Below are 11,886 nucleotides of genomic sequence, written 5' to 3'. Positions count from 1 at the left end.
AGCCTCTTTGTTGTTAGCAATGAATGTCGGTCGAATGTCGATCAATGAGCAACCACTAATTATAAGAAAGTTATAAAGTTTCTGATAACTCAACAGTTAAATAGTTAATCATATCTTAATCTATCCTTAATCAGAAATGTTGTAACAATTTGAGTTTTTGGATATGAGCTTAATTCATGATTAACACTAAGAGAGGGAAAAAAGGTATACTAGTATAAAAATGTCTAATAAGTATATTTAAAAAGTTAAAATATTAGTATAAAATCACAACGAATATTTTTCAGCATTAACATGAAGCGGTTCATACCTCGCTTATCAGGTAATTTTCAAAACAGCCACGTCGCTTTTAATAAAGGCACGTTCTTATATGAATCGCTCGTGGCTTCACTACTAATGAAACTCATAAGCATGGCCCTAATACCGAGCTATTAACACTTCGCAATTGCCTTTCGAAGGGCAAGAAAAACCTTCCCCTCACTAAGTCACCTCAATGTACCTCGTACGTTGAAAGGCATCATTAAATTTACCAAATAAATTAACTGTAAGATTATCCTGATTTGTATAACAAAACAGAATTCTTCTTAAGTAAAATTCGGATAAGGGCAAGACATGCTTTGGTATTCGCTCTTAATATAATATCAAATTACACTTACCTTCATGTAATCTGTATAAATATATACAATTCTCCTCAAATTTCCAATTTGTGTAACAACTTTGACAGAAACCGCGTTATCGCTATTGTAGAAACATCACTTCTTGGCGAAAAGTTACAAACTTTGTCTTGTAATTTTTGTTCAAAATTCTGTTTAATTTGGCGTGTCCTTAAAATTCGCTAAATTAGATATTTCATTTTAAGAATTTTTTTAATCGTTAACGAAAATCAACTTTGGAAACTAGACCCGGCAGATTTTACTCGATTAAGTCTTAATTACATTAAATGTTTATAACATTTTTACTTCAGAATAATTAAATTTTGTTTTTGTTCAAAACTTTAAATAATTTTAACAGTACGTCAAGCGTATCTAATGATTATATTCTTATTTCGTTTCAGGACAGTACACAATGTATATTTTTTCGTTCTTGATTATTAAAAACATAGAAGGCGAATTAACAAACGATTTGAAATAAAGCAAAATCAAATATGAAATTATATCAAAAATTTACATTCCAATATTACTATCGAAATAGAGGCATTCGTGACCTAAGTTTATTTGAACATTTCTGGTTAAAAACCGGGCAAGCAATACTGAGTTTTCATTTGCGTAATTTGTGTCATTAATATTAATACCATACAAGATATGAATTAATTACAGAAATAAAACATGTAATGGATGTAATTCTACCACATTTGTATCAAACTGAGATTTGAGAGAGACTTTGAGTTGCGTGGTAAAACAAGCTCTAAACCTTTTCCCGTAGAGGAAAGGCCGTTGGCCGAGTTATGGCACATTAAGGGCAGACATATCTTATCTCATAATAAATAAAAGTATAAAAATCTTTTACAATTAGCACATTTTCTTTCATCTGTGACATAATTGTTTTGCCAAAATAATTCCGGTTTGCTATTTTAGGGAACTCTCGACAACTTAAACAAATCTCAGTGAGACATCTCCCAGCTCCGAAGTTTGCTTAATACTTTAAACTGGTAATGAAGGCATTAAGGCGCGCTGAATGCATAAGGAATGAGCTGCCGCCACAAGCTCCTATATAATTAGCCCCTTTATTACATTTCTAATAGGACATTATATTTTTAGAGAACAGATTCCTCTTCAAGGACTTTATAGATATTATGATATTTTAGATAACGGGGCTTTTATAATTATAATTAGAAATGAATCATCTGAGAATTCTGGTATTTAATATTTAATGTTCTCATTATTTTGGCCATCATTTGTATTATGTGGGTATAACAATACAAGTGATAGTCATTGTAACATTTTACTTTGTAGATCTTAAATAGAAATTCTGACGTGATATTGGCAAAATAATCTTCGCCATGCTGCCAACTGAAAGCGAAGAATATAGAAACCAATTTATGATTATAATAGGTACAGAATTTTTATTATAATGGATACCTCATCGTTCACCTGTAAGTCAATTAAATTAACACAAAGAGAGATAAGTACAAATATAATACTTTAGGTTCATACTACTAGGAAATATCGATTTAAAGTTTTTCTTCATATTTGTTACATAAATATTATATAATATAATACTCAGGGAACATAATACAATTCAGTGATTAAACTATTATTCTTAAATCAATTGGTGGGAAAAACAAACAACATCGCTACGAGAATATTGATAAAGTTTCTGTATTAATGTATTGTTATATTACAAACGGAAATATAAGTGTATTATGCTGATATGAAGTTTTATCATTACGAATGAGTTGATTTTGCCTTAAATATATAAACTTTACTGGCATAGTAATATTTAAATTTGGTGAGCGAGGTTTACCGAACATTTGTCAAAAAAAAAATTTAAAGATATAGCAACGCAAAGATGAAAAAAAAACAACTTTCGATTTGCTATATTTTTACTCGTCATAGCTTCTATCCGGGTATATATTATATATATATATATATATATATATATATATATATATATATATATATATATATATATATATGTATATATATATAAAGGCGCGCCCCACCATATTGAACTACGCGTAAAACTTAAATCAAAGGTAAGATTATAATCTAATTTCAATTTTTTTATGCTGTCTTTACTCTTATGTTAATGGTCTCATGCATAGTAAGATATCTTGTGCTGCGCGTCACTCAATACTAATGAAGACTGACGATAATTTAAAGTGGAGGGGCGCGTCATTATGATTGAGCTCTTTCTATATACAAGACAGAGAGTTGAGAGAGATATAGAGAGTTGTATATAACGTAAATAATATTTTATATCTGAATAAATGAAAGCTCCTTCGGGAAACTCAAAAAATATTTATCCATATTATCCAACAAACGATGTCTAGGGAACACCAACCGTACTTTTATTACACTGTTTACATGACAAATATTTCATTATTAAGTTTTAATTTATAATCGAAATGCCGTAAACACGGAAAGTTTAACAATACTTCGTTGAATTAAAATTGATTGATTTTAAGTTTTATTAATAATTATAATTTGTATGTCAGGATAATATAAGCGCGCTCACCTTGTTACATGAAACTTTTATATTTTAAACATTAAAGAAATACGTCAATTAAAAAAAATCGCGTGGTTAAAATTCAATGACAGTTATTTTTTTGGTTCATACATTTTTCACATTGCTAAATATTATAAAAAGAAGCTTAACATATCAACAATTTCCCAAGAAGTACTTTAAATGCAGTTTGTTGGTTTCGTTTTGTGACGTTTAATCTTCTTTCGATGGTTTCTGTTTATTGGAATATTGCTTTTGTGTCAAACCACTATATAGATCTCTTCACTAACAAAAGCCCGCTCATTAAATTATCGGCTGGATTTAACAACAATAATCTAATTTGTATTTATGTAACTTATACCAGTAGATGCAGTGCGTTTTGGAGAAGGTTTTACTATATAATTATCTGCATTTCGCAATTCCATCCGCTTTGAATTGGGCCTATTGATGTGACAAGTGAGAATTTCATATACTTGATTTTTTTTTTATATTTAGATATTTAGAAATATACATATATATTATGTATATGTTATGAGTTTTGTTTATGAATTATAATTGTCAGTGTAACAATACCAGTATATTTTTTTTAATAAAATACTTAACATTTACCCCGTACAATATTATAAGGTTAAAAAAATGACGTTTGAATGGGTAATAACAAAAACCTATGACGAGATCGAACTACTCTTTCATAGACGATAAACGATATTTTGTATGTATAAAGCAACACACGCCACATATACATCAATCATTCATACACACACACACACACACACATACACATAATAATTATTAATCTTAGTTATCTTTTTTTTTTAGATTAAATAAAAGTTTCTTTATTCTTTAGTTTCTTATGTAACACACGATGTTATGGAAGAGTGGGTCCCTCTGACACGAGTATGTATTATGCTAACTAGAGAGACCCAACCTTAAATATGCCATGTGAACCGTGGTAAAGAATATATATATTCTTTGCATTATTTAAGTATTTCATAAACGCTGATATATGTACATACTATTAATACTAGAAATAGAGAACGTTTCTTGGCAACGCATAATTATAACTAATTAATTTACCATTTCATAAATATATATATATATATAGTACACAACTAATCAATGAATCTTATTACTCATTAAAGTCATACTTTTTGGATTAAAGCTAGATTTCCGATGCAAGACTGATTAAAAGCAGTATTTGTGGAATATTATGAATTTTAAATCATTGTAAATCTGGTTTATTTTAAAAAAGCAATAATGCGAGTTCCTTGCCGTTTCTTTCGCTTGATTCCGAAACGGAGGAAGATTTAAAATATTGAAAATACAAAAATGCTTTATTGTAAAGTTTACTAAATAAAATATGTTGGATTTGGATTTGAAAATAGCGAAAGAAAAAATGTAAACATTTTTCTAAATAATATAATACGCTATGTACACCTTTCCTTCTACTCTAAATATCGTGATATCTATATAATATTTGAGATTAAATTCAATATTTGATAGCAAGCGAATATTAAATTTATAAATAGTCCATTGTAAGTCACCTTCTACTTCAGTACACATTATTTACACACGAACGTTTGCAGAACATCAGTGAATTGTCAGTTAGAACAGCTTAGAAACGAACTTCAACGATCGTCCACATTTATGTCGACGATGTTATTAATTTAGCAAAAAGGAGACAAGTACGAAAACGAGTTAAATCCTTCTCTGGATCTATACAAGGATCACCCAGCACTGTTACAGGATCCCCCGTTAGCCGTGCGTTAATAGGATCAAACCCGGCTTATTTGGGATGTGTCCACGCGATTTCACCTAACTTATCGAATTTGCAAATCGGCTTACGCTTCGTTAACCATATTGTATGAAGTGTCTACTTTATTTAGACCGTAGTGGTATTATCTCCTAACTCTTTCTATATTTAATTAAATGAATTGTATTTTTATGTGCTTTCGTAAATAGGTGAATGAAAAAAATATATTTACTGAGGCTTATTCTATTTTAAATTATATCCGCAACGATCCAATAGGACTCATGTCCTATTGTTGTCAGTATGTATATAATACACTATTATTTAAAAATATTGAAATACTGTCATTGTTTACATAACATAGCAACAATTAGTAAGAAAATTTATTGCTCAAGGAACATAGAGTGAAAGCATATCTCGCTTAGCTCTTAAATTATTAACCCTGTAAGGGCGATACGTAGAAAGGTTCTGTCTTGTTTACGCGTTAAGGGAGGCTGGGAAGGGAACTTAATACCCTATATCACTGTCGGGGTAATACAAACTAGCGGGGTCGCAACCTTTTCCACTAAATTACGTATCGGCACATGGGATAATCCCAACTAAGTTGAATAACATTGGAATGAAGAACTAATTTCGTAATAAGTGCACTGAGTTTATACTGCGGCGTAAAAGAGATTAATGAAATTGATGGGTGGATCAATTTATATCTTATACTTACATATTCATAATTATATAGACTTAATATATTGCCGCTTACGAGTATTTACGTATAAAAAAATAGTTTTATTAACATGATATTACATAAACAATTTATCATCGCTATAAAAATACTAAAATCTTTTCGGGCAGTATTACAATCGAGTAATAAAAACATTCGAGCAAATTAAAAATAAACTCAATCAAAATAATTTTACCAAAGAACAACAAGGAAGTGGCGATTTGTTTATTTAACGAAAAAAAATATATATTTGTAGTTTATTTTTTCAATTTTATTTTGTTTTTACTTTAATGAACTTTGTATGATTAAAATATAAAGTAAAAATATAACTAATATAGCTTAACGATGGTTTTAACGCGATCCAAAAACGTATTGCATTAATAACGAGGTTATCTATTCCGGAGATCCCGTCGAAGTATAATGGCTATGCGTGACGTGGGACGTGTCGCCTCCCGTTAATAATTTATTAGATTGATAGAATCTCAGCATAATCTCAGGAGGGGATTCCTTTTTAAGGGTACGTAAATTACACTTTATTCACATTTTTTATTTAAAAGTAAAAATTACTTTCTACATATCTGAATACTAATTCAGGACGTAGATAATATGATAATAAGATGTATATAGATAATTACACATATGATAGCCATCAAAGCCATAATTGAAAGCGGCTACTCTATAGTTAGGGTGTGCTTGTAATAATTATTCGTTAGATATAAAATTTATAAAATACCAGCTTTACCGGGCATGCGTTACAACACCTCTATTTATTCATTTCTGATATTAATAATATGCAAGAAGATTTTAAGCAGCTATCTAGACACGCGGTAGCGTGTCAGCCAAGTTCTAGTAACAGAACTGGCTAGTAGCACCGTGTGTAATATTACACGAACCATTTGGAGCCACTTTTGACCTCCTCATAACTCAAAAACTATTTGACATAGATGTGTCAAATTTGGCTCATATATTGAGACTCGCGAGATACATATGTTTTCCAAATTTCATAAACGCATCTCAAATGGTTATTTAGATATTAACGTCTAAAAATCGTCATTTTTATCACTGACTGACCTATAGATCAAAACTATATCCTACTTCCAGGTGACCTAGAAAGTTCAAATTTGGCATGCAGGTAGATAATTAGGCCAATATAAAGGAAAAAATCTGAAACTGGCAATTTTTTATCATTTTATTATAATTTTTCATTTTATTGGGTCTATAGGAAGACTTATATACTTATTAGTTCCTGTAATAACTGTAATAATAAAAAAATTATGTAAGAACCAGCAATCAAAACTTATGACAGCCGGTCTTCATGTGGATTTTAAGGTCTTCACGTGAATATATAACAAGTTGAATACTACCCTTAAGTTTTTTAAATCCAAATATTTCCGTTTTAGTACTTATGAGTATAGCCGACTTTCGTATTTATTACGTTATTAACTAGCATTTAGCGCACATCAATGGTGCCAAATAATTATACTTAAAAAAATAATAATAATAGGCATTTCGGTACACGGCGCGCGACGCGACGCCGGAGCAGCGGGTTAGGAGCGTTGCGATTAAACCTTACCGCGGACGTGTCTGAGCGAGTGGCAACCGCGCTCATAAGAATTATTTCAATACCTTCCGATGGAAACTGCCTAGTCTATTCGACTGCATATTTTTTGTTTGAGTATACTAGTATACAACAATAAAATAGGTTTCGTGAGATTGTAGTAGAGTATGTATATCGTAACTGGAATGATTTAAGTTTGTACTCTAGCGCTACAAACGGGGATCCTTATTGCTTGGAATAACAGTATCGAGCAAGCATGCTGATGTCAGCAAAGGACTGATGAATGGGTCCAATGGAAAAATAGAGAAGGTACATTGGGGACGTCGATAACAGCAATAGCGCACGTAAAATAACAATTCAATTTAAACATAATTTAATTTGCGAACTAGAAGTCAAAACCAAGTTACAGATATTAAGTAATGTACATATATGTTCAAAGGAAATAATTCTCTATTTGCTTAGCATATTCTACTATTATACACAAATTACAAGGCCTTCGCCTTGACGGTGCTCTTTTCGACATAGGCTCCTCTATATTAAGTAAAGAGCAGGCTTACGTTGGCCTCTCTAGAGTTAAAACCTTAGATGGAGTACATCTTATCAATTTAGGTCCAATTCAAATCAAGACACAAGAGAGCTCTATTGTAGAGTACAACCGTCTGCGCACGTTATACCACCCCTACTTGGCCAAATTAAGTATAAACAGAAAACGCGTAAAAAAAAATCCGGACACTGAATGGACAATTCACTCGAACATTTCAGAGGTACCTACAAGAAAAATAAGAACGTATCAAAAAAAAACAATTATACCCCGTAAACGTAGGAAAATAGAATAGCTTAACAAAAACCATTTGGTATTAATTTTGTTATTAATAAGTACCTATTAATAATTTATATACAAAAAGTAGTGATATCCCATCAAAAACATAAATGTAAAAATGAGAGCCAAGTTAAATATTATGATATATACCTTGGTTGTTGACTTCAACGACAAAAGAAGTGAGATCTAAATTTTTGCCAAGTTAAATAGCCCTTCTGAAATTTATTTATAACTACATAAAATAGCATTTCTTCTTATAACTTGGGATAATATATTGTTGCCTAAGGTCTGACTTGGCTAGTTCTTATATGTTTATAAACACTACTTGTAGTTTGTGTTTAAAATAACAGATTATAACTCAGAACATCTAAGAAGAATGGAGGACAGCTCAGTATTGCTTAGTTAGTATATACGTACATTAAGAGCTGCGATGGTCCAGTCACTAGAAAACAGGAATCTTAACCAGATATTGCGAGTTCATATATAGACAAGTACCATTGAATATTTGCGTGCTTAATTTGTGTTTATAATTCATTTGTAAAGGCTTAGAACTTACGAAGGCTATAATATCATTCTTATATGAGAACTAGCCAAGTCAGACCTTAGGCAACAATATATTATCCCAAGTTATAAGAAGAAATGCTATTTTATGTAGTTATAAATAAATTTCAGAAGGGCTATTTAACTTGGCAAAAATTTAGATCTCACTTCTTTTGTCGTTGAAGTCAACAACCAAGGTATATATCATAATATTTAACTTGGCTCTCATTTTTACATTTATGTTTTTGATGGGATTAACAATTAGAGTACCCAGTTTCAACTCAATCAAAAACCAAATAAAAAATATTTTTGAATATTACAAACTAATGCACGGCATGTGAAGTATCTTTTTGACATTTTATATCGAGTTTGGACAAGGCTAAACAAAAAACCCTTTTTTTTTTAGATTATTTTAAGTTTCTATGATAACTTCAGAAACTGGGTACTGATATAAAATAATTATTTATAACAATCTCGGTTAGATAGACAGAAAATACCTAGGACGGGGTTCCATACTGAAATGTGTATTTTTTGTTTGTATATTGTTTTACGACTTGTGTTATAATATAAATGCTCAAATGTATACCATTTGGCATGGCGAACGTTTAAACGGCATACAAAATTGATGTGTTTCGGAATTATTTACCAGCGAACTAGCCCAATGTAGACTTTATAAAAATCTTTTCCTTTAAATAATACATATATTATAAGTGTCCAATTCCCACACATTTCAAAATGAGCTAAACAACATCCAACATATCATCCACATCTATAAATATATCTTCGAATAAGCCAGCAACACCTAAATATCAAAACATACAGAGCAATAAAGAAATTAAAGTCATGACATATGAATTTTTTCCATGATTCTCCCCCGTCGAGTGCCTTGAGCTGATTTTCTGCTCTCGGGACGGCCGTTATGCGGGAGTGCCACTTACATGTTACAACTTTCTGAATTATTTATCAAACTATCCGCCTTATTGGATTGAAATATAGTAGCCCTTCGCTTTACTCAGAAAACAATCCCATTACAGTGACGGTAGACGACACTTTGCGCGATAAAGAAGCTAAAGGAAACGGCCGGTTATGTCTAGTCATCATACAAATCTTAATCAACAATACCGTTTTGTTGGGGCTATATACGTTTTATGTTTTGTTATTCTGGCACCTTACATCATGATGTATTAGATTATTATTTATTTCGTGCTTCATAAAACGTACTAAATAAAAAACAGTACAATAATGACGAAAGATAACTAAGACGGCGACAGTTAAATGTATTTAAGATATAATAAAATATTACGAGTGCATTATATAACAGGTGGTAGCTTTAAATTTAATGAAATCCTGTAACATGACAATTCAAAAGTTCTTACAATAAGAAAAGGAATAAATTAATCTAGATTGAAATATAGATTGTAAATATAGATTGAATTTTATCAAAAATAAAAGGTTCAGTAATGTAATATGTTTAGTACTGTTCATGTTGAATCATATCTATGCCTTATAGGTTTTATTTAATACGAAACTTACAAATAATGATATATTCGGTTAATTTAAACACGTTGCTGTTAGTGTATGTTCGCTTAAATTAAAATGTCTTCTCTGAGATGTATATTCACCTCTTCTAACGTTCTCTACAAACCGCAGACCACACTAGGAGCAAGCACTCAGTTCTGAGCTATAATTACAACTACAAATATATATCTTAGTGTATATGTCATACACTTGCTTAAAATTTGCCAAAGTCTTGTGGTCTATGTTAGTTTTGTTATTTTTTAAATGAATTCTCGATTACATATGGTAACGATACAAAAATATATCAATATCGCCAAAATTATAAAATTAAATAGTGCCATTGTTGGGCAGAGGCTAAACAGAAGTTAGTCTCAGTCAGAATATCATAACATATATATTATTATGTAAATTATCTCATGACGACAGTTACACAAATTGAGCAAAACGTAGTGGTCCGTTAACGGATTGGAACCCGCTGTAATCAATTAAGATTGACGTGTTATAGCCACTGCTCCATATCGGTATCAATAATTAACAAGCGATACAGTATTCATTATTAATACAATATGCTCGTTACAAAGGGCCTCACCCTAAATGTACCCTAGTAGAATTAAGGTTTCTTTAACCAAAATAGAATGGCTTGTATGCTGGCTCATATGATTAAAATATAAAATTACTTTTTGTATTTCATTTCATTTCCATATCTTTACTAATAATGCTTTCTTTTCAACGTCTTCAAATATGTACCACTAACGTCCTAAACAAAATTACCATGTGTAAGTTTCACCGTAGTTTATTTTTTATAAACATTGGGAAATTAATTATATTGAAATTTAAATCTTAAAGTATCTACTTGACTTCGAGAAAAAACATTTTGATGTGATACAAATCCAAAATATCATTATATATTTTATTATGTCTGTACTTTTGTAACATTTCGCCTGAAAAGTATCTGGACCGATAATTTTTTCACCGATGTATATAAGACATGCATATAAAAACAAACAACACTAATGTCTACATCAGGGCTGTCCAAACTACATACCTTTGCGGGCCATTTAAATTTACTACAAAAGCTAGAGGGCCGCAGAAAAAAAAAATTTCAGCTAATAAAATACAGGGTAATAATTTCTTTATACGTTTATTGATTCTTAGCTAATTTATCTTTAACAATCATATCAATATCAACATCAACATTCGTTGTTGCCAGGCGCATTGCATGAAGAAGCGACTTATCTGACAGTGAAGATCTATACTTAGATTTTATAAAGTTCATTGTAGAATATGCACTTTCACATAAATAAGTGCTGCCCATCATCGATCCCATTTTCAAGCCAAAATTTGTTAATACGGGGAAACGATCGCCAAGGATCTTAAAAAAATCCATTCCAGTTTCTGTTCTCCCCTTGTAAAATGGATCTGACTGTACGTCACATAATTCCAACTGGTATTCAGTCTTTACGCATTCGATTTGAATTGTTAATGGACGCATAAATAGAGCCAAATCGCGCTCTAATTCTTTGAAATCAGCGAAACGCTGCTCAAATTCTAAAATTACCTCATCGATGTACTTCAGGTGGTCAGAAAAGTTGCATCCTTCAAAATTTCCCATTTCGGTGTAATATTCTTGGCAGCTCGGAAAAAAAGAAAAATCATTTTTTTCCAGTGACGTTTTGAACAATCTCAGTTTACTTTTGAACCCATTCACATACCCATTCAAGTTGGCTATATTGTGTTGTTTGCCTTGTAATTTCAAATTTAATTAATTCAAATGTTGTGTCATATCAGTTAAATATACTAGATCAGCAAGAAATTCAGGA

General features: G+C 30.9%; 1 protein-coding gene across 1 annotated transcript; it reads right to left on the bottom strand.

Annotated features, from left to right (window-relative positions):
• Positions 1-11,191: 11,191 nt before the first annotated feature.
• Positions 11,192-11,678, bottom strand: LOC125067429 (EPM2A-interacting protein 1-like). Its single transcript, XM_047676034.1, has one exon. It carries the CDS (start codon positions 11,676-11,678, stop codon positions 11,208-11,210), a length of 471 nt encoding a protein of 156 aa, XP_047531990.1. The 3' UTR covers positions 11,192-11,207.
• Between the last annotated feature and the right edge of the window lie 208 nt (positions 11,679-11,886).

Source organism: Vanessa atalanta, chromosome 11 (genome assembly GCF_905147765.1).
Source record: "Vanessa atalanta chromosome 11, ilVanAtal1.2, whole genome shotgun sequence".
NCBI lineage: Eukaryota > Metazoa > Arthropoda > Insecta > Lepidoptera > Nymphalidae > Vanessa > Vanessa atalanta.
The sequence above is the reverse complement of the archived record's forward strand: the minus strand, read 5'-3'. Positions and strand labels throughout refer to the sequence as shown.

Coding starts and splice junctions, on each gene's coding strand:
- LOC125067429 (XM_047676034.1), bottom strand. CDS start 11,678: ATGGGAAATTTTGAAGGATGCAACTTTTCTGACCACCTGAAGTACATC.